The sequence below is a fragment of the Saimiri boliviensis genome, chromosome 8, assembly GCF_048565385.1.
Source record: "Saimiri boliviensis isolate mSaiBol1 chromosome 8, mSaiBol1.pri, whole genome shotgun sequence".
In the NCBI taxonomy this organism is placed as follows: Eukaryota; Metazoa; Chordata; class Mammalia; order Primates; family Cebidae; genus Saimiri; species Saimiri boliviensis.
Window position 1 is genome coordinate 75,816,999 of NC_133456.1, and position 23,486 is coordinate 75,840,484.

At 48.4% G+C, this 23,486-nt stretch overlaps 1 protein-coding gene across 6 annotated transcripts in view; it reads right to left on the bottom strand.

Moving 5' to 3' along the window:
- Positions 1 to 361: 361 nt before the first annotated feature.
- MASP1 (MBL associated serine protease 1) overlaps positions 362 to 23,486 on the bottom strand; it is a 77,128-nt gene continuing 54,003 nt past the window's right edge. For 5 of the 6 annotated variants that reach the window (XM_074404678.1, XM_010337706.3, XM_010337705.3 and 2 more), the window contains one exon: positions 18,585 to 21,113. In XM_074404678.1, the coding sequence (XP_074260779.1) occupies positions 20,218 to 21,113 (896 nt within the window). In that variant the 3' untranslated portion in view covers positions 18,585 to 20,217. Of the gene's footprint in view, positions 3,630 to 4,537; positions 4,638 to 7,231; positions 7,300 to 9,470; positions 9,657 to 10,878; positions 10,993 to 14,102; positions 14,241 to 18,584; positions 21,114 to 23,486 lie in introns of those variants that run through there. The other variant, XM_010337707.3, reaches the window with a different exon arrangement.

The window sequence follows — 23,486 nt, forward strand, 5'->3', positions numbered from 1 at the left end:
GAGAGGTTTTTCTACTGGTGTATACATGTGGAAACTAAATAAATAAGGGAGTCAACCTATGTTGTGCTAGAACCCAAGTCTTTTGATTTCGAGACTTATTCTAGACCAAGATTGGCTACCACCTCTGTCATATGAGCAGTCTACACTCCCCTCCCTGATTCCTACCCAATTCTTGCTTGAAGAACCTCTTGGTGGTGATGATTCTTTGATTCCTGCTCCCCAGTAAACAAGATTAACTTATGTTAGAAATAAAGCTTATCCTCCAACCCAGAACAGGCCACTCATAGACATGGTGCCATATTTTCAAAGCAAACATTGAACATATGATTCAAATATATTAAATGTCACTGATAATAGTACATTTAATAAATGGGTGGCCTTTAATAAATGTAATGTGAATGCAGAAACATTGACATTCTGGGACATTTTGATAATTTACAGGAACAATAGGACAGATATTTAAACAGAACTGACCCAAAAACCTAAGACATGCTTTTGTATCTGCAATACAATCTTTCCGTCACAGCCTCTGTCCCTTCCTGCTACAGTAATCCTAATCAAATAGAACAAAATGTTGATAAATGAAAACAACTCACTAGAATCATCAGTGCATAAAAAAACATACAAACCAAACAGGGAACTTTGACTCAATGCAGATGTTTATTGGAACTAATGCTTGGTTTTCCATAAGAACAACAGCTTCTGTTGTTCATAAAAACCAGGCGTGAGTATGATTGCTAACAGCAGCACTCATGGTTGAAATTATAGCTTCGGTTACACCAACTGTATCCAAGAGAGGTGGGCTTTGGTTGCACAAACAGGAGATCTTTTTAAGAGGTGGCACATTTAAAAATTTTTCCTATTTTTTAAAAATTAATATTCACAAGCAATTCAAAAGGCAGCAATTTTAAAGTTGGAATGAGCTGCTTTTGGGGACAGTGAGTTTCTCATCACTAGAGATGCTCAAGAATGAGGTTGTGACATTAGAAAAGGTTGTCTTCACAGACACTTCAACCCTCTGCTTCTATGGCTCTGTGAGATATTTGGGTTTCTTGGACCTTAGCAACGGTTCAGGAGCTGGCACGTCTAATAAGTGCTTGTGGATTAAGGGGAAGTCTGGGTTCCATGACCTACTTAGACATTTTCTCAGAATAAGAATGAAATTGCAATTGGAGGAATAAACAGAATAAACTAGGTCCAGCCAGAAGTCAGTATTTGTGCACAAATCTTGAGGCCGTTTCACATTCTGTTTAGAATTCAAACTTTAAGGAGAAAAGCTCTTTTTGGTGTTGGTTCTGATCCCAGAACACGGGTCTACTGGACACGTGTTTCTGTGGGAGAAGCTGGTATAATCAAGGAAATCTTGAGTGGACATTTACTATTGTTCTCCCTCCAGCTGGAAAGCCTGCCTCTGTGTGGAAACGTCCACTCTTCTCAAGGCTCTGGTCCAACCATCTCTTCTGGAAAGTTTTCTTGATTGATATCCCCTCCCCCAACACCTTCATGCCAGAAAGGTCTTTCTTTTACCTCCATGACTCCCCAAAACAGCACTTGGCCGGGTTTATTCTGTTACACAGTAGTCACTTACATATGTTTCATGTCGTCCAATAGGAGCTCCTAGAAGGCATGAATGATACGCTCCTCCTCTAGGTAGTTCCCACAGCAGTCAGCACAGCCTGGGATGTTGGGGTGTGCCCAGGCAGTGCTTGAAATGGGAAGGTATGGTGTCTTGGAATGCCTTGGGGGTGATTCCCAAACTGCATCACAGTTCTTCATTGGTATTTAAAATGGAGTTCCTGCTAGCTTGACAAGTGTCTGACGGAGCTGGGTGGCATTGCCACCTTCCCTTTACAGAATAAACAGCAGGCCACAGACAGGTAGAATGACTTGTTTATAGAACCAGAGGCAGGCTGTGAATGGCTGTCCCTGAGTATTCAGCCTAGGGCTTAATAGATATAAGTTCTCATTCTCGATTATCTTCCTCTTTTTTTTTTTTTTTTTTTTTTTTTTTTTTTTTCAGTAAGAGACCTGGAATTATTCCAGCAGCTGCATGCAGGTCAAGAGTTAAAATCCCCCAGGAATATCAGTTTCTACAAAACAGAAGACAGGAACTTAGAGCTTCTGATTCCTAGGAGGGCTTATATCTTGGAGCTCTGGAGGGCATAAGGTCTCTAGAAGCTTCCTGAGAGAGGATGGGAGAGGCATTCTGCTTGGAAAACACTTACGGCCTTGCAAGATTAGGGAGTTCAGGGTGAGGCTCAGGGGTGAGGAGTCGGGAAACAGCTGCATGGGGTCAGCTGTGGCCATAGGAAGGAAGAGTGCAGGGACTGGGGTACAAACTACCAGTGCTCACCTGGTGCAGCCCAGTTTCCCGAGATGGGAAGGAGGCCAGGGCCCACAGCAGATGCTCTGCTAAAGAATGAGGAAGGATCCCTTGATTGCGCTTTGCCTGGCCTATGTCCTTGGAACTCGCTCGTAGTGGAAAGGGGTGGATATTGCAGGAGCAGCAGCAGCGTTTTGTCTGCATCAAATTTCCTTTGAACCTAATGTAATTTTTTGCCTTTTGGTTACATTGGCTTTAACTCATCTTATCAGGCGGAAAATGGCTTCATTGTCTCTTAGATCGTCAGAGGTTCGAGGTGAGATGAGGGAAAGGGACTTGCATAGGGTCATCCAGGGGGCTAAAGGCAGAGTTAGTTCCAGAACCAGGAGTCTGCCTTCCCAAAACACAATTCCCAGGATCCCTCCTGTCCCTGCTTTTCTCAGGCCCTCCCACAACCTGGTACCTAGCGCATGTTCCTAGCTATATAGCTAGGGGACATGCCAGAGGACTCAGAATCTTGTCTGTTTTACTTTTTTAGGGGTGAGGGCGAGGATTGATGCTGGGAAAGTTGCATGGTGGCAAAAAAGCATAGAACATTTAAGGGCAGGTGGAGATGGTCAAGGCTGAGGGGAGAGGCGTGTCCCTGATCCACCCTCAGACCCAGGCAGGGGTTCGTAAGAGAGCTTCGTCAGCCTGGTAGACACGCTGACCTTCTGCTAAGCTGCAATTATTGAGAACTTAGTTGCATGTTCTGCACTGTGTTCAGTGCTATGCATCTGTTAATTTTTTCCTCATCAGACTCTTATGAGGTAGGTAAGGTATATCATTTCCATCTTACGAAGAAACCAAGGTTTGAAGAGGTGACGTCACCTGCCCAGCACTGCAAACTGGTAAGTGGGGGAGCCTGGATTTGGCCTTGTGTTCTGACCACTTCTCTGCTCTGCCTCTTTAAAGAGGGTGAAAGGGAGCAACGATACCGGCTCCATTGCCCAGTAGTGGATGGGCTGAAGGAGGGGGAAGGGAGGAAGGAAAGGAGAAACGGTCGCTTGCATCAGAGGACCGTCTTCAGCTGCTGACTGACCACAGCAGATGGTGCTGGGGCTGAGGAACCAAATTCAGTTCTTCACTCCGGTGACCCTCTGGATCCAGCCCTTGTTGTGGTGGATGGAGGAGTACACTCCATAGCGGTCCTTCTTCCCGCAGTCCTCACCCCAGGACACGATGCCCACCAGGTGCCAATGACCTCTTTCTCTATTAAGGGTCACCATGGGGCCTCCAGAGTCACCTGCACAGGCGTCCTTTCCTCCTAGATGAAAAAGAGACACAGATGAAGATAAAATGCCCCTTCCACAGCCCAAATCCAAAGTCAGTCTCTTTCTCCCGCGTCCGGGTTGTAGTTCAGAGAATTGGGCACTAGAGGGCAGAGCAGACTGTTGGACCAAACCTGGGCTCCGGGCAGTTCTAGGTCAGGCTGCATCAAAGCTCAAAGGATTCTAGAAAGCATTGGTTCAGGCTTCTTTTTCTTTTCTCTCTCTTTCTTTCTTCCTTTCTTTCCCTCCCTCCTTCCCTCCTTCCCTCCTTCCTTTCCCTTCCCTTCCTTTCCGTTCCCTGCCTTCCTTCCTTCTCTCTCTCTCTCTCTCTCTCTCTCTCTCTCTCTCTCTCTCTCTCCTTTTTGCCTTCCTTCTTCCTTTCTTTGCTTTTGAGATGGAGTTTCGCTCTGTCACACCCAGGCTAGAGGGCAGTGGTGTGATCTCAGCAAACTGCAACCTCTGCCTCCCACATTCAAGCAATTCTCCCACCTCAGCCTCCCTAGTAGCTGGGACTTAACAGGGACCTGCCACCACACCCAGCGAATTTGTGTGTTTTTAGTACAGATGGGGTTTTGCTATGTTGGCCAGGCTGGTCTCAAACTCCCAACCTCAGGTGATCCACCTGCCTTGGGCTCCCAAAGTGCTGGGATTACAGGCGTGAGCCACTGCACCCAAACTCCTTAAGGGAAACACTGGACTTGGGAAGGGAATGATGGACAGTCTGTAGCAATCTTTTCTCTGATGCGTCTTCTCCTGTGGAATCCCTCCTTCCACAGCCTTCCTGCAGTCCCCTACACCCCACATGGGCAGCCCAGCAGTCTGGGAGACCTCTGTCTTCCCTTGCTGACTCTGCACCACGCCCTGGCTGGCAGCACCCCTGTTGTATGCCATCGTCTTAACCCACCTTCCTTCTCCCCAGCACAGATCATGTCCATAGTCACTTTCTTCTTCAGTGGGGCGTAGGCCTTCTCACAGGTGCCATGGTCAACAGTCGGGATTTCAATCTAGAACACAAAGCTGTTACTGGCCCCCACCCCTGGCTGAGAAGCCTCTGCTGTTACGATGCCCCTGAAGCCGGCTCCTCTCCACTCTATACCTGAAAGGACCTGTGTCTCCCTTAGACTTGGTCTAAGAGACTGCTTCATGCTATAGGTAAAGGAACAATTGAATAGAGCATCAGGAGACCCATGTTCTAGGGCAGTCTCGGCTATGAAGACCTTGGCTTTGTGAGCTTGGGCAAGTGACGTGCCCTCTCTGGGCTCCAGTTCTCTCATCAGTAAGACTGAGATAATAATACTTGCCTAGGAGATGTATTATTTCGATAGGACAATGTATACAAAAACGATAGTCAGTTTTCTTTTCTCACACTCCTACTGTGGGACCTAGGACATGTGGCTTAAACATTGTTTTTCAGACTCTGAGACTCTGTTTTCTCATCTGAAAAGTGGAAGTTTCAATATTTGATATACCTATCACTGTACAAAGAGGAAATGCATGAACAAGTGCTTTGTAAACTATACACACTGGAGAAATATTATTTACTGTGGAGTTATCACCGCTGGCTTTGCAGCAAGCTCTTTCTTTCCTGATGGAGTCTCGCTCTGTCACCAGGCTGGAGTGCGGTGGCACAATCTTGGCTCACTGTAACCTCCACCTCCCGGGTTCAAGCGATTCTCCTTCCTCAGCCTCCCAAGTAGCTGGTATTACAGGCATTCACCACCACACCTGGCTAATTTTTGTATTTTTAGTAGAGATGGGGTTTCACCATGTTGGCCAGGATGGTCTGGATCTCTTGATCTCATGATTCACCACTGTCAGCCTCTCAAAGTGCTGGGATTACAGGCGTGAGCCACCGCGCCCGGCCTCAGCAAGCACTTTCTTATGCTGTCCTCCTTCACTATAGTGTGAGTATCTGTCTAGACACTGCATCTGCGTTATACGCATTTCTATCTTACATAGCTTGGAGCTTAGTAAATAGGAAAAATTTTTTTTGGATTGCAGCAAAATTGATACATAAAAATAAGGCATTGTGACTATTATTGCCCTTGAGCCAGTGTGGGGTAACTGTTGGAGTAGACGTCTGTAATTAAAAAAGGAAACGTGATTCTCCTTCAGTCAAATCAAGAACTGAATGGGCCCATATTCTCTAAATGAACAACTCTTGCGGCCCTTGCTGGGAGGAAACCAGAGGCCATTCAGATTCCTCTTCGGCCACAGCCTTCCCTGGATGAGGGGAGAGGAAGCCCCAGCAGGTTGGTCCCGAGGACAGGTCCTTAGCAACCTTTGAGCACCTGAGGAACTCTGATTCATCGTTCAGGTATCATTTCAGCATCACTTCCTTTGGGAATCTCTCGTGAATCCCTGAGATGAGATTGGGTCCTTTTTTTTTTTTTTTTTTTTTTTTGAGACAGAGTTTCACTCTTGTTACCCAGGCTGGAGTGCAATGGCGCGATCTCGGCTCACCGCAACCTCCGCCTCCTGGGTTCAGGCAATTCTCCTGCCTCAGCCTCCCGAGTAGCTGGGATTACAGGCACGTGCCACCATGTCCAGCTAATTTTTTGTATTTTTAGTAGAGACGGGGTTTCACCATGTTGACCAGGATGGTCTCGATCTCTCAGCCTCGTGATCCACCCGCCTCGGCCTCCCAAAGTGCTGGGATTACAGGCTTGAGCCACCGCGCCCGGCCCTGGGTCCTCTTTTATATGTTCTGGAGCATCTTACAATTCTCTTTCACCACTTTATCACATCTGTAACTACTTTCTGTCCATCCGGCTTGACCATAAACCCAAGGGGGCCAGGGACCAGATCTGTCCTTTTACCCCAGCACAGCTAGTGGCTAGTACAGCATCTGGTACAAGGGAAACACCAAATAGATCCCTGGGAGTTAGTGAATGAAGGGATGAATGGTTGTTGTGAGTCCCCAATTTTAAAGTGTATCAAAATAATATACTTGGAAGAATTTAGAAACTGGCTGTGTCAGTCATAGACCCCAGTGATACCAGAGCCAGGCAGCTCTTGGAGGACAGCTCATGCTGCCCCATAACTTTGCAGTTGGAAATAGTATCTTACGGTAGAGAGGCAAAACGACTTGCTTCAGTCACCCAGCAAGTTAGTAAAACCCAGGACTTGAAACCATGGCTCCTCAATCTTAGTTCATTGTTTTTCTTCCTGAAATGACAGGAAGGTGAACTTCGAAATGTAATTGTCGAGTTTATTACTGCATGGATTGTGGTTCTCAAGAGCCTGGCTCATTCTGGCCAATTTGGTGTGCAGTCCTCATGGGGCACAGCTGGATTATCACCCATGGCGGTGTCTAAACCTGCTGCTTTCTGGGAGAATTTTCATAAGCTAAGTCTTTAATAAACTACCACGAAAACTTAACAGTGTTTAGAGGCTAGAGTCCATGACACGTAGAACAAACAAATCAGGCTTTCTGGGGTTCAAAGTCCCGTTGAACTTTGGAGGTGGGCCGGGGCTCCTAGCTTCCTGCTCACCAACCCCCACCCAAGCCTCAAAATCCCTAAGGGAACAATGTGAGCAGGAAGGCTCTGTGCAGGGCTGAGATGTCACTGTCTGTGAGTTATAAAATGAACCTCACCTCCATCAGGGTCTCTGGGAACCTTTGCAAGAACTGCTTCCCCCAGCCACTGACGATGACCATGGCTCCTGGAGGGGAGAAGACACTGTGAGAACCGAGAGGCTATCTGTGGGGTGTTGGGGGGTTGCAGCTTGCAGCTCTGTCATCCTCTGTCTGTGGAGGAAAGACTAAATTATTCTTCTCAGTTAAAGGTAGCATGGTAGGGAGGAAGATGTGAAAGGCAACTGGGCAAGAGATTGCCTTCAGGAGAGCTATGTGCACTAGTTTCTATGATGTGTTACCAGTTTACTTGCTTAGTTTTCTTTCTTTTTTTCTTTTTCTTTTTTTTTTTTTTTTTTTTTTTTTTGAGACGGAGTTTCGTTCTTGTTACCCAGGCTGGAGTGCAATGGCGCGATCTCGGCTCACCGCAACCTCCGCCTCCTGGGTTCAGGCAATTCTCCTGCCTCAGCCTCCTGAGTAGCTGGGATTACAGGCACGCGCCACCATGCCCAGCTAATTTTTTGTATTTTTAGTAGAGACGGGGTTTCACCATGTTGACCAGGACGGTCTTGATCTCTTGACCTCGTGATCCACCCACCTCGGCCTCCCAAAGTGCTGGGATTACAGGCTTGAGCCACCGAGCCCGGCCTTACTTGTTTAGTTTTCTATTCTGTCCCACCCCCAACTAGCCTGAAGCCTAGGCTCCGTGAGAGCATAATCTCATTCTTCTTTTTCACTGCTATATCCCCAGGCCTATAACAATGCTGGCACCTAGTAGGTGCTCAATCAAGAACAGTGAGTAAATGCAAAGCCCAGCCTAGTCCACTATACGCTATGCTGCCTTTAGCAAGCCCTCCTCTTTGCCCCAATTCTAAGCCTCAGTCTTCCGATCCATAAAATGAGGAGGCTGGACATGGTCTTCTCTAAAACCCCTTTCAGACTTGACATTCTAGAAGTCTATGAAGTTGGTAACTCTGTAGGGCAGAGTGGAAGTGGGTTGAGCACTGACAGAGCAATTATTTTCTCATCTGAAAAGCAGCCTGGATACTGAAAACAGTGTTGAGCTTAAAGTCAGAAAAGCTGTCCTATATCCCCAGATCTGTGTCATACAAGCTGCCTCTTGGGTGAGTCACCTCACCTTGCTGACTCTTAGTTTTCTCATTTGTAAAATGAGGCTACAATGCCACCTTGCAGGGCTTGCATGATGCACACATAAGTCGATGAACATAAAGCACCTGGCACATGGTAGGCACCTGGCACCCAATGAGTCAAAGCCAGCTGCACTTGTGTCTTTCCTGTTGGCTCAATTCCCCCAAATACTCCTCGGATTACATCCCAGCCATTTTTATTTTGAGCTAAAGGAAGCGAACTATCATGTGGCACCACCGAAATTAGAATGAGAAAGAAGCCAACTGGCATGGGTTGCCTATGTTTAAGTATTATTTCAAACACGGAAATATCACAGCCACCACGTGGGGTATTCTCTCCAGTGCAGAGGTAAGGGGATTGAGGCTTAACGAGGTTAAATAACGACCTTAAGATCACTCAGCTGGGGAATGACCACAGTGGGGTTTGAGCCTGTGCTGAGTGTTAAGCCTCTGTTCCCTGGTTCCAGACTCACCCTTCTATACTCTGCTTTGTGGCACTGGGGATGAGACGCTGAAGTGGCAGTTCTACTTTGCTAGCTGGTTTTCTGAAAACAGGGGGCACTTTCAGAAAGGCAGGAAGACTTGTGGGTGGTGGCATCAGCCTGGTGGTGGTTTTCCACCCCCGGTATTGTTTCCAGCTGTTTTCCTTAGCACATTAGCGTCTTCTGCAGACGCTCAAGTTCCGGCTCCGTAGGGCCCCTTTTCCAAGCTTCTGGTTTCTGCTAACTCCAGGTTCTTACCTTTGCTTCCTCAGCTCTAGGGTTGGCGTTTTTTTTTTTTTTTTTTTTTTTTCCTGCAGGTACCATCCCTGTGATCTCAGCTCTTCCCTTTTACTTCTCCAATCCTCCAGTGCACTATATGAAATTCTTTCTGTTACTATAACTAGTCTAGTTTTTGTTTTTCTATCTGGACCCTTAGGTCTGCTTGTTTACTATGTGCTTCCTACACTTTTGCCACTTTGGACGCAGTTCCTGGCTGTTCGAGGGAAGCAGCTGGTGAGTCATGCAGACACTGTCAGCTGGCTTAATTGGCACCAGTGCTTCCCCATCATGAAGATGGACTCCCTGTGGAGGCAACAGCTGCCCTGCAGAGGTGGAGGTGGGGGAAGGTACCTTCCTGCTGGGGTCCCTCGGGGAGACAGATGGGCATCACGAAGGTGTTCAGCACTGGGCTCTCCAACAGCTCCACCAGAGCCACGTCATTCTCGAATGTGTTGGGGACATAGTGGGGATGGAGAGTGATGTGTTTGACCCTGAGATGCTGTTCGTTTTCATCTGACCGGAGCCTCCAATGCTTGCCTGGGCAAGAAGAAGTCATATGAGGCATGGGGGCAATGGAGGATAAGGTCACACCTTGTTCCCTGTCAGCCCCCACCCCAGCCCCGTCCAGCCCATGCTTCCAGCCTTAGCCCTTTCACTGCCTTCATCCACCTTTCCCCAACATCCCACATCCCACCCTGTTGGTCATTCTCCACATACTCTCATGGGTTCCCACGTCTCTTCATGAGCTGATGCTATTGCCTTGTAATGCTTGTTCTTTTTTTTTTTTTTTTTTTCTCCCGAGACAGACTTTCGCTGTTGTTACCCGGGCTGGAGTGCAATGGCGCGATCTCGGCTCACCGCAACCTCCGCCTCCTGGGTTCAGGCAATTCTCCTGCCTCAGCCTCCTGAGTAGCTGGGATTACAGGCACACGTCACCATGCCCAGCTAATTTTTTGTATTTTTAGTACAGACGGGGTTTCACCATGTTGACCAGGATGGTCTCGATCTCTTGACCTCGTGATCCACCCGCCTTGGCCTCCCAAAGTGCTGGGAATACAAGCGTGAGCCACCGTGCCCGGCCTGTAATGCCTGTTCTTATGACGGCTGCCACATGTTCAATCTGTATCATCACCTTCAGTGCCTGGGTCAGACATTACCTCCTTCCTGTAGCCTCTCAGACTCTTCAGTTAGAAGTCTTTCCCCTCTGAATTCCCATGGCAATTTATCTGTTCTTCTTCTACAAAACTTACTGCTTCCTACTTTCCGTTAGAGGTTTCTGTGCTCATATCTCATTCTTTTATTAGACTGTAAGCTCCCTGTGGGCAGAAACTAGGTCTTGATTACACTGTGTCCTTAGATCCTGGCACAGTATCAGTAGGTAAATATGTGTGGACCTGAATTGAATCAACTGATGGTCTGATTTTGTAAACAAGAGGGGAAGTCTGGATTGTCTATGTATGATCCATTTGAAACCACAAGTTCATGGAAACCTAAAGGGTCTTTGGATATTATCTAGACTGGACTCCTCATTTTATCATTGTGAAACTGAAGCATAGACTTCAATGCCTCGCTCATGTTCATATGACTGGAGAATCATATTTTGCACTTGGACTCAGGTTCCTGGACCTCCATCCCAGGTGTCCTGCCCTGACAAGTGAGGGAGCCAGTGAGTAAGCAGACACACCTGGGAAAGGGGCAGGAGGTCATCTCATTCTCAGAACCACAGCTGGCTTCGGGAGTCAGCTTGCCACTCACTCACCCAGAATGATTTTGAAGTCAGAAGGGCTGAGCAAGTCTGAGGCATGTAGGGTGGGATCTTCTGGATCGAGTGACTGGTGGAGGCAGTGTGCCGCGGTCACAATCCAGCTGGACCCTGGAGAACAGAACACGCGTACCATTGTCCCACACTGCTCGGTCTTGCCTCCCTCCGCCTCGAGCTGAGGATCTTCAAGCTACTCCAGGGAACACCTCATGACCCTACAAGTGGCCGTACTTCTCACCATTGTATTTTATGGCCCCCGACTCAAACACTTCATATGGTCCTAATCTGGAGATGAGGAATTAACCCTGTGATTTTTACCTGCCTATTCCAACCCAGGCCAGGAATGAACATTGTAAACAGGACTTCAGGAATCCTTTAAGCCTATGGCATTGGTGACAGCCAGATGGCCCAAAGTGGGTGCACAAAAAGCCTGTGGTCACTGGCTGCCTTCTCAAGTCTTGCTTCTCAAAGTGTGGTCCCTGGATAAGCAACATCAGCATCACCTGGAAGCTTCTTAGAAATGAAGACTCTTAGGCTGGACCCACCTCAGATCCACTGAATCAGAATTTTCATTTTAACAAGAGTTCCCACTAATTTGTATACACATTAAAGTTTAAAATTCACTAATCAAAAACTAGCTACACTGGCTGCACATTAGAATTATCTGGAGAATGAAAAAAGAGTAAATCAGGGTCTGGACATATATCTAGACCATTTATGTCATGGGATTGGAGCCCTGGCAGAGATAATATTTTAAACACTTCCTTAGGTTAATTCTACTGAGGCCAGGGTTGAGAACCACTGCTCTGATCTAGACTTTTCATTTTATAGAGAGGAACCCTGAGGCCTGGAGAAAGCAGAGATGTCCAGAGTCACCCAGCAGGTTGGTTTCAGGGTCAGAGTCAGGGCCTGGGCCAGACCCCAGGGCTCTCGATAGTCAGCCTTGTGCATTTCCTGTGTCTCAGCTGGCATCTTCCTCTGGATGGGCAGGCATCTGACCCTGGTTTAATGCAGGATCAGAATTCCATTCACCCCTCAGGTGGAGCAGATGACAAGCCCATAAGTAGCTGAGCCCAGAGACATACTCAGGATGAGCCAAGCAGAAAGAAAAGTTCTAGAACATGGGTGTTGGGGAGGCTGAGTTTCAGGTCGAAGTTCAGGGTGAGGGCAGAAGTGCTTAGTCCCAGAGCAGTTTCCAGGCTCCACCTGGCCCTCTCAGGAGCAGCTGTGTGCTCCTGGCTCCCGGCCGGAGATCCACCTAGGCCACTCTTCTCTCCCCTGGGGCATTTTGATCCCTGTCTTTGTCCAGGACCAGATCTTCCAGGTGGATCAGGTGGGCTGAGGTACCCAGGTTAAGAGAGCCTGCCTTAGTGTGGGACTCTGGGCTATTTAGATGAACCCAGGGGTGAGCACTGTCCAGTTGGGCGACATAGCTTGGCCTGCCAGCTCTGCAGATTCCTCTACCCAGGCGTCAGTGTGGGCATGAAAAAGGTGCTTTTTCCTTCCTCTGTCCCTTGACTGCTTTCCTGTTTCTTCTGCCCGGTCCTATCCCTCCCTTGCTCTTTAAAACTGAATGACAGGAGGGGGACAGAAATGATAGATCAAGATTGCTGCGGGGGTGTGAAGTGTGGGGGAATTCCAGCTTGGCTGAGGGTAGAGAAGTGAACGCTAAACATCTTTCAAACACAAGTCATAGAGAATAAACACACAATGAATAACAATACATGGTGGCCATTAGCGGACTCAAAAATTCAAGGTTTAAGGAAACAAATTCACTCTTAAAATTGGGTGCACACAATCCATCTCTCTTAGTTGCCTTCCAGCAACACTGGAGCTACCTGGTAAAGCAGAACCTTCGCTCCCTCTGCCCTCGCCGGCAGCTCTTCCTCCACACCACCCAGCTTCTCTCTGACTTCCTTCCAGCTCCCTCCCTCCCTGGCTTCTTCTCTCCTGGGTATCATATGCCTGCCAGTCTCTCTTCCTCTTGTTGTGTTGCTCCTTTTTGTTTTTCTCTTTTCTCTCTTTCATCCTCTGTCTTATTTTCCGGGTCTCTCTCATGTTCTCTGTCCCTTTCTGTCCTCTCCATTGCTGCTTTCCAATTCTGCTCCTCTGCCTCCCGTCCCCTCTCTCCCTTGGTCCTCTCCCCGACTCTGCTCCCACTGCACTGCCCTCAGCCCTGCCTGGCCCTTTAACACCTTCTCTCACTCTTTTCCTCTCTGGGGGGACTCCTTTGAGTGAGAGCATTCATTTTGGGGCCTGTGAGGATGTGAGGATAAATTCCTTGCAGAGTAGGGTTTTTATATAGCCCTGGTGCTTTCGGCTGCAGTGCTAGCCCGGGCCGGGTGCCTCTCCAAGGGGATCCCTGCCCCGGAGCTGTCCACCCTGGTTGGATCTGGAGGAGGGTGAGGCTGAGTGAGAGGTTTGCCCAGCAGCCCGGGAGCTGCCCATGCAGAGGTGGACCAAGGTGGCCAAGAAGGTCAAGCCAGGCCTTCTTCCTTGGTGGTGAGATCCGATGCAGAAGTGACCTAGATAGCCCAGAGGGCTATTCAGTTTTCTTTTGCTATCAGAACTGGAACAGACCTTAGATTGCCTGGACCAAACTGTGGCAGAGAGAACCATCAGCTGCTCCTTTCTTACTCTTGCTCCCACTCCCTCCCACATTCCCTTGCAAAGGTGACAGTCCTATTTCCCTGTTTTTGAATCTGCCTCCTTATTTCCATCCCTCATGCCCTGTTCTTATTCTGAGGCTCTGCCTTCTTTTCCCACTAATGCAATGGACACCTCACTGATCTTCTGGCCTCCAGTTTCGCCCTCCATTTTATCAATTCTGCCTCCGGAGAGAACTTTCTGGAACATACTTATCAACCTAGAGCCCTGTTCAAGATAAGTTAGAAATTTCTAAGCACGGCATTGAAGACCTTTGTAAATCGACCTTCCCTGATCCCCAAGGGTGAGTTTCCTGGCTCTCCCTGACCTCACAGCCCTGGGATGCCTTGCCTTTGACCCCTGTGCACTGTTACTCATGGTTGAGAGGCTCCCTGGCACTATTCTTCCCAGTGCCAGAGGCAGACCAGGATCCAGTCTAGTCAAGAACTCTTTCTACCACAATGCGCTTCTGTGCCCTGACGCTGGTGTGCAGTGATTCTCAATGAAGGAAACTTGGCGAGTCTCCAAGGAGGGGGTTCGGTTCCTTAGCTCTACCCCTTCCACCTTCTCCTTACCTAGAAGGGAGCCCCCACAGAAGGGCTGCCCATTCAGGTGTGACAGCATGGCAATCCAAGGAGTGGTGCCCTTCTGGGCTGGGCGTCCATTGAAGATCCTGGCCAGCAGCTTCCTGGAGACCTTGGGGAGCCCACACACTGCATCCAAGGGAGGGAGGACAGGTCAGACTCTAGGCTCCTTCTTTCCCACTGCGAGAACTCCCAGCTTATCATCCTGTTAGGAACATCTATTATTTTGCTCCACCAACAAAATTGACCTTCCTGATAATAGCATCCCAATCTTTCTTTGGAATCTACACTTTCCCCATTCTTAGTCTATGCGGCTGGAGTTGGATTGACCTCATCTCTGGTTTCAGGGATAGGCATGTGACTGATCAAAGCCATGCACTTCCTGGTCACAGCACTTGCCCAGAGATTGGTTATGTGACCTTGGTTGGGCCAATGAAAGCCTGACTTGAGAATTTTTCTAAACATATTAGAGAAGAGGAAGTCAATCCCTGCTGGAGCTGCCAAGTTATTAACCATAAGCCCAGATCTGCCAGCAATCATTAAGAGTCTGCTGAGAATGGTGGAGACAAGCGGAGCTGAAAGTTGAAGGGTGAAGAGAGAGTGAGGGCATCTCAGTGATGTGTGCCTATAAATGACCTCTTTTCTTCACCTTAAGTTGCTTATGTTGGGTTTATGTCATTTACAAATGAAAGAGTTCCAACTAATAACTAATCATTCATTATGCCCTGGCCACAGGAATCTCGTCTCCTCAGAGAAGCCCTTCCTCAGGGCCTTGTGGGTTGAAGATCCCCACCACAGGGTCTGCCTGTTCCATCCCATTTTCCGCTAGCTTCGATCCACAGAAATGCTCCCACACTTTACAAGTGAATAGCCCTTGCAGACCATCTAGTCCAGGTGTCCCCAAACTGCGGCCCGCAGGCCGCAAGCGACCCCCTGAGGCCATTTATCCGGCCCCCCGCCGCACTTCAGGAAGGGGCACCTCTTTCATTGGTGGTCAGTGAGAGGAGCACAGTATGTGGCGGCCCTCCGATGGTCTGAGGGACAGTGAACTGGCCCCCTGTGTAAAAAGTTTGGGGATGCCTGATCTAGTCTATCGCTTTCATCATTCAGCTAAAGAAACTGAGGCCTGGAGAAGGAAATTGACTTGCCATGAGTTAGTGGCATGAGTATAATTCTAGGACTCCTGACTCCCAACTCTGGGCTTTTCTTTCTCTGGCCAGCTCCCCAAAGTCTTAGCTATGTGGCTTCCCAGAACACTCCTAACCCAAGCCTCTGGATCCAGGCAGTCATCTGCTACCTTTTTAGCTGTCACCAGGCTGAAGAAAATCACAGATAAATGCTCTGCAAACTTGATGCATCTTCAGCATCTCCCAGCATCATTCTACATGCCCACAGCCAGCTTCCCCAAGCTAATGCCCTGCCCCCATTCCAACAGATGCTCAGAGCCCACTGAGTGGGAACTCCTTGAGTGGGAAACCACTGAGTGGGAAACATCCTCCTCACCATCTTTTCCTCCTGTAAACTTTGTTGTCTTTAGGACAAATGTTTCTCTCTGGATCTCTTAACTTTTGAACTCTTGGAGACCTGGCTTTGGTGATTCTCATCCCTCTCCTGTATTTTTCATCTCTTGTCGTTCTATGCCTTCAAAACAGAGTCAAGACTTTTCGTCCTAAAAATTAGCCTCCATTTCCCTGTCTGTCCTTCATTCTACAGTCTCTCATTCTCCTCCCTTCTATAGTAAAGCTTCTGAGAAAAGGAGTTGACACTCCTTTCCCATATTCTTCCCCCTCCTTTCGAGCTGGATTCAGAAGAAGAAAGTGACATGTACTGCACAAACTTGGAAATAGGCAACCATTTGAATATTTAACAGCCTACAAATAGTAGATGGAAATAAAATGGCTTTGAGACCATAAATGGAACTTCAACAGTGATATCTACATACCGAGTAGGATACTATTTTTCGAATCTTACCAGATACATTTTTCATCCCTAGGAATTCTCTGTGCACTGTGGCTCCCAAGCCATTGAAGCTGAAGCAGTCATTGTTTTAAAGCAAAGGCTGGATATGGCTTTGACTTGTAAGAGCAAAGCAGAAACCAAAGTCCGGAAAGACAGACTTTCATTTTGAAGAGTCAGGCTTTAAAGTAAGAATTAAAAAATTGTAGGTTTCAAGGAGCCAAAACATGGAGAACTGAACATATAATTTTTACCATACGGCTTAGAGAAGATGCAAAGACAGTTTCCTACCTCCGAGAAAAGAGCTAAAAGCCCATCCTTGTAATCCCAGCACTTTGGGAGGCCGAGGCGGGTGGATCACGAGGTCAAGAGATCGAGACCATCCTGGTCAACATGGTGAAACTCCGTCTCTACTAATGGTGCAAAAAATTAGCTGAGCATGGTGGCGCGTGCCTGTAATCCCAGCTACTCCGGAGGCTGAGGCAGGAGAATTGTCTGAACCCAGGAGGCGGAGGTTGCGGTGAGCCGAGATCGCGCCATTGCACTCCAGCCTGGGTAACAAGAGCGAAACTCCGTCTCAAAACGAAAAAAAAAAAAAAAAAAAAAAAAAAAAAGCCCATCCTGGGAGACTGGAAAGGCTGGAGAGAGGGACGAAGGAGTACAGAGAGAGGACACAGAGACAACAAAGGAAGAGAGAAGTCATAGAGACTTTAAACTTAGAGGCCTGCTGCCTGCACATTCCCTCAGAGATGATGATGGAGACTTGGCTCCTGTCCTGGGAAACTTCCATCCTGGAGTCCTTCACTTGGATTCTTAGCAGCTCTGGATGCTGTTGACCACTTCCTTCCTCTTTACAACCCCTTCTCTTGGCTTCTGAAGCCCTTTTCTTCCTGTGTTTCTGATCCCCTCCTTTTTTTTTTTTTTTCTTTTTTGATTTCTTTCTTTCTTGGGGCCTATCTTTTCTTAATGTCTTCCATGATGCTGGTGTTCACTCATTTGGCTCCAGGGGTGGGTCTCCTTTTCTTATCTGTAAATTTCCCATAGATGATGCCCTCTACCTCTATGCCATCATACTACCCGTGTGCTGATGAACTTCAAATCAGTGTCTTTAAATCTGCCCTGTCCTCTGAAACTCACCATTCTTTACTGCCAACTTACAGTTCCAGCTGGATTGCTCATAAACTCTTCCGACACAGCAGAACCAAGCCCATGTATCCACCCTTCACCAACCCTCTCCCCTTTGTTATTCCAGATGTCTGCTAAGGTCTGAACCAATCACACCCTTGTTGCCTCCCTTTTCTTCAACCCCGTGTTCAGTCAGTCATTAAGCTGCTGGTAAATCCCCAGGAGAAGGAAAGTGATGTGTCTCTCTCACTCAGTATCACAAAGTGCTCTCTATGCAACCTTGTGATGCCTCAGTACATCAGTATGTCACAACATAAAGTCCAAGTATCTAAAGAAAAACAAAAATTGGAAATGTCGTGAGACACGACAGTTCTTCAAACTGTAAAGTGCAAAGCATAATTTGGGAATAGACTCTTTTTCCATTCTCAATAGTGTAAGAAGTGTGGCATTTTGTTATGATACAAACACAAAACAAAGGCAAACCATGAGTTCATCCCATGGTGAGACTTCACTATCATGTGCCACTCATGCTTGAACTTCTCAAGAGACGCCTATAGGCCAAGCCCTGCTGAATGTGCCACTCGAATAGATTTACAGTGCCCCTCCTCCTGTCTGCACGGTCACAGCTCTACAGCTGCTGGGTCTGCACCATCTCTCATCAGGACAGCTGCAGTAGCTGCGTGGCTGCTTTCCTAGCTCAGCCCTTTCCTGTCCACTGCCACACCATGCTGCCCACCCTCAGACCTGCTGAATTCCAATTTTCCAGTGGGTGAGACCCAGCAATCTGCATTTTTCACCAGCACCCCTGGTGATTCTCATATACCCCAAGCTTAAAGAATCACTCATTTCAGGACAGTCCACCTAGAGTACATCTTTTAAAACTCTTCCCACTTAATGCCCATTGCTCTCACTTTAACCATGACCAGATTTCACGCTCTGACACCTTTTTCCACTCTGCCCCTTCCCTCTCCTCTCCTGCGCATCCTTTGAAGCCTCTGCAAAGCTATTCTAAGCCCACTCCCAGCTGTATGAAATCACCCCTTCTTTAAGTTCCCCTAATACTTAAATCTCTGTTCCTTTTACATTTAACTCCTCTGCCTACGTAAGACCTATATGCACATCAGCTTGTCTTGTATGCCAGTTTCAACCCTTTGAAGGCAAGGAATTAAATGGCAGGCACTTAAATTAAGAATTAAGCAGACTCTGAGAAGGAGACACATCAATAACCAAATCCTTTCCTCATTACCTCTTGGATAATATCCAGATACCAAAAGTTGTACTTTTTCTGCAATAAGGGAGATTTTGGTTTGATGAAGGAGCCAGTTTCTTTTCAAAAAGTCAAAACAGATGAACACACTTTCCGCAACAAGAACAAAACCTATAAATCAAGGCTGTTGGTTATCCACGAGAGTTTATTTCCACTTTAGATGGCTGCTGGGAGCAACAATGCAGAAGCCCTTTAGAAAGTGGTCAAGCATGTGATATAAAAAATACAAAATACAACATCCTGTACATGTGCCATTCATAGACACAGGAGTGTGCTTTGATGAACCAGTTGGAGAAGTGGATACTTCTCAGTCATTCTCTCTCAGGGGCTTCTCCGGCTGCCTTGCTCTGATGGAGATTTCCAGGAGAGAGCTTCAGGGAGACGGAGAACAATCAGTCTTGTGAGGGCCAGAGAGGCTGCTGGCAGGCAGCCAGGGAAGCTCTGAGTGCTCTGGCTAGAAGGACCCTGCGGGGGACCTTATGCCCTCCTGTTGTTGATGGAGAACCAGAGACTCAGAGAAGGAAAATGATTTGACGAAGGTTATACAGCCAGCTGTGGGCAGAGCTGGGACTAGAACCCAGGACGCTTGGCTCTTTTCACTGCCTGTCATGGGTGAGTCTCTGCTTCTCTTGACTCTGGAAAATGAAGGAGTGGATCCCTCTGAATGTCCTGCGGGGTGGATTCTTTGTTCAACTCATGCCCCAGGGATGTCAGGCAGTCTGGCAGGATTTGGGTGACTCCTAATGTGCCAACGCCACCCTTTCTTCCATTTTCTTGCCCAAAAGCACAGCAGGACACAGCGTGGGTCTTTTCCTTGGCTCCAGGGAAGCCTGAGCACTTCTGAAATAGGACCTTCGGGTAATGAGCGAAGTCTCCACATGTGGGTCTGGGATTCGGGTAGCCTTTTAGAAACACATTTCAAGGCTGAAAGGTTGCTTTGTGCTTGTCTGGGGCAGCAGGTGTGGACACCCATGGTGTCAGCTGGTATTCCAGGGTACAAATGTGTTCTCAGTTGACAATGGGAATTTAAGGGCTTGGTGAGTCTCCCACTGCTATTCTGCTCCCACCAGTCACCAGAAACCTTTCCAGCTTTCTCCACGTCCTTTGAAATTCCTTTAATGGGGAACAAAAGCGTTAAGGCTCAGACTGCAAGGAGCTTTTGGGTGAGAACCCCCAGGGATGAGAGTGCTCCAAGGGACTACACTCAGAGAGAGGGGCTTCGCTGTGACCCTTCTCCTAAAACCTGAATGATCTTCTGGAGGAGGGACTAGGCCAAGGCCAGTTGCAGAGGGCAGAGCAGGAAAGTATACAGACTCAGAACTGTTCAATGTTAGAAATAATTTTCTAATAGTCAGGTCTAAGCTCAGTTATATCAAGAGTAGGACTGATGGGTTTGATAAGCGGTCAGGAGTGAATAAAGTCCACTGGGGTAAGCAGCATGGCCTGGGGAGGAGTGCTGGGATTGACGCGCAGAACCCTTGGTTGAGCTCCTGATTGTATTACTAGGGAGTGAGGCCGAGACAGGCGAAGAGAGCTGGACAAGCTCAGGAATGCAGGCCTCTTGCCTGGAGCCTTTTCCTTATACCACACGGCTGCCTCTCAGGGTCCCGGGGCTGTCTCGGTAGGAGGAGCCACTGCTAGGTCCGTGTGTTCCATTCCATTTGGCCTGATAAGCAATGTGGAGTGTGCTGTCATAAGTGCGCTGTAGCTTTGCTCAGCCCGGAGCAGGGGAGGCAGGCCCCGAGGAAGTAAGTCAGCTCACCGCTCCACTTGGGGCTCCACCCGGGGCTCCCTGATGCTTTGTGGTGAACCTATCTGTTCCCACACCCAATCCACATAGTTGGAGACCTTCGTGTAGACTCCATAGACCTGCTTGCTGCCACATTCTTCAGGTCCCCCCCAGGACACCAGGCCCTGTACCACCCAGCGCTGGCTCAAGTCATCAAGGATGACAAAGGCCCCGCCACTATCTCCAAGGCACGTGTCTTTGCCGCCCTCGTAGTAGCCGGCGCAGAACATGTTCTCCGTGACGCTGTAGTTGCCTGAGCGGGACTCATAGCTGCTTTTGCACTCAGCGTGTGGCACCACGGGTAACTTGACATACTGCAGGACATCCGACAAGGTCCGCGTGCCGCTGCTGATGATCTCATCCACGGTCACATTGGGATTGGAGATGCCCCAGCCGGCCACCAGGCCCAGCACGTGGGGGGCCGGGCCTTCGGGCTCAAGCCTCGGCAGGCAGATAGGCATGATGTGGGGTCCCAAGGGCACCGGCTCCTGCAGCTGCACCAGAGCTATATCATGGTTGTAGTTTTGGATATTGAAGTCTGGGTGGAGCACCATTCGGGCGGCTGAGCTGTTGATCGCCCCTGACCTGTTCCGCACGTCATGCAAGCCCAGGTAGACGGTGACGTGCTCCTTGGACACTGGTATCACCGTGTTGTCTCGACGCTGGGAGCGCAGCACGTGAGCTGCTGTGACAACCCAGGACTCAGACAGCAGGGCCCCACTCCCAAACCACTTGTCGTTCGGCACCCTGGAAGTGTCCTCCACCACTATCAGGGCCTGCCACGGGAAGAGGCCGGGCTCAGCATTTCGGCCCCCAATGATCCTCTTGACCAGGCTTGGCAGAGAGCGCGAGGGCTGACCACACTCTGTAAGGAGAAAGAGGGAGCAGGGACAAGAGACAGAGACTGGTCAGGTCAGCCACATGACAGGAGCCACAAAGAGAAAGTCACATCTCACCCACTATAGATTACGCCACCATGGGACCCTAACCTGCCTGGGTCATGCTAGCCTGGGAGAGCTCTACTCAGGGTCATTTGAGGTCTAGGTCTCTCTAGGCTGGCCCATCTCTAGTCTGGCTCTTCTGTAGCTGGGGCCCTCTCTGGACTGAACCACGCTGGGCTTGGGGTTTCTGTATCCCGAACCATCTCTGGCTAAGACCACTTGTGACCCGGACCATCTATACCATCTGTTCCTAGCAGTGGTCACTTCTCCCCTTCCAGCTCTAGAAAGGCAGGTCCTATTTCAGAAGTGCTCATGCTATGGGAACCTAGAGAATTTCTGAAATGTTTTTCTCTATGGGGACAGAGAGCTGGAAGGAACCTAAAAAACCAACTAGCAGGTCACAGCAAACACTAGGCTGGGAACAAAGACGCTGGAAGCCTTGACCCGGCTTTCCCATTTCCCACGTGACTCTGAGTCAGTGAATTTCCATCTCTGGATTTCAATTTTTGATCTGTCAAATAAGGCATTTGGTCACAATGATCTCCATGGATCCTTCAAATTCCAGTAATCTTTTAATTTTCATTTTATTTGCCTTGACCATCACCATTTTCTAGGTGAGTAAACCTCCCCAGAGTTTAAGTGACTAGTCCAAAGGGATATGACTCTCAAGTCAGACAGCAGGGGCTTAACTATATTCTGAGTCTTGTATCCCACCCTGACTCAATAGCTATTAAAACCATGGACATAGGCTCTCAAGACTTTTCTTCTCTGTCCTTAAAGGATCTTGCTATAAATTGATGTCCATGCATTAAGGCCCAGGGCATCCAGGGCTGGGGAAAGGTGGCATAATCTATAAGCAATGATGCATGGGCCATGCTCTGGGCCACCCATCATTGCACCCAGGAGCTGCGTAGTACCTTTAGGGGAAGGAGAAAGATCTCAGAAACTTCATTCCACTGAGTTGCACCCTGAGCGTGCCATGTACCACCAGCCTCCTGCAGCCAAATGCTTCTGGCCCATGAGCAGAAGGTCTTCGACACCAGGCCAGCACTGGCTAAGAACATTCTTGCATGGCCTTTCCCAAGCAGGGTGCTTGGGTCTGGGAGGCAGACCTGCTGTGAGTGTGGCCTCCTCCTGGTTGCAAATGGCCAGGCTACACTCCTTGGCCTGGACGCTTTCAACAATCCTTTGGAGACCGTGGAACATTGAGTTTTCTTGGCAACTTTGGGAGAGCAGGCTTTTAGCAACCTAATGCTTTTCAGATGCTCTTCTTCCTGAGGCCAAATGCTGCTTGCGAGATCCTGGGCACCCTGCCATTCACCCCAGGCTGGATGTGAACAGGTTTTTGTAACTCTCTGTGGCCTGGCCTTTCAAAGTTGAGGGTCAGCCTTTCAATTACAAGTAGCAAGCTGCAAGGCAACATCTCAATGCAGTTCTGTGACTGGTCCTACATACATCTAGTGCTTCAAGGCCCTCATCCAGTAAGGGACACATCTGTGGTTGGTCCGTGGCCACAACAAAGTCAGCACTAAATGGTACCTTTCTCCAAGAAAAGTGCCAGTGGCACACTGCAGGTCATGCATCAGATCTGGAGAAACCTTGAACAGCTAAGTTTTCTTTTTTTTTTTTTTTTTTTTTTTTTTGAGATGGAGTCTCGCTTTGTCACCCAGGCTGGAGTGCAGTGGCATGATCTTGGCTCACTGCAACCTCCACCTCCTGTGTTTAAGCAATTCTCCCACCTCAGCCTACTGAGTAGCTGGGATTACAGGCACACACCACTATGCCCAGCTAATTTTTGTATTTTTAGTAGAGACAGGGTTTCACCATGTTGGTCAGGATGGTCTCGAACTCCTGACCTCATGATCTGCCTGCCTCTGCCTCCCACAGTGCTGGGATTACAGGCATGAGCCACTACACCAGGCTGAGAACAGCTAATTTACAGATGGAAATGTGGAAGTTGAGAAAAGGCAAGTGACTTACTCAAAGTTGTTAGTGGGAAAGCGAGAACTAGAACTGGTTTCTCCTGAGTCTGGCTTCATAGCTCCACTGAAATCTGTCTTTCTCCTGGATGTGTTCTTGTCCTTTTAAGAGGTTGAATGATGCAACAAGCTCTTGGGAGAGCTCACTGAGATGGGGTCATTCTTATTGGTTGCTGCTATTCCCACCCAGTCTTTCCTGCGACAAAGGAATCTTCTTGAAATGTTATAGCCTTGGTTATGCTGAAGCCAGATTTGGGTTCTAGAGGATAGTGGCTCCTGAGGGAAGGTCTTTTAAACAAAAATGTGATACTCTAGGAT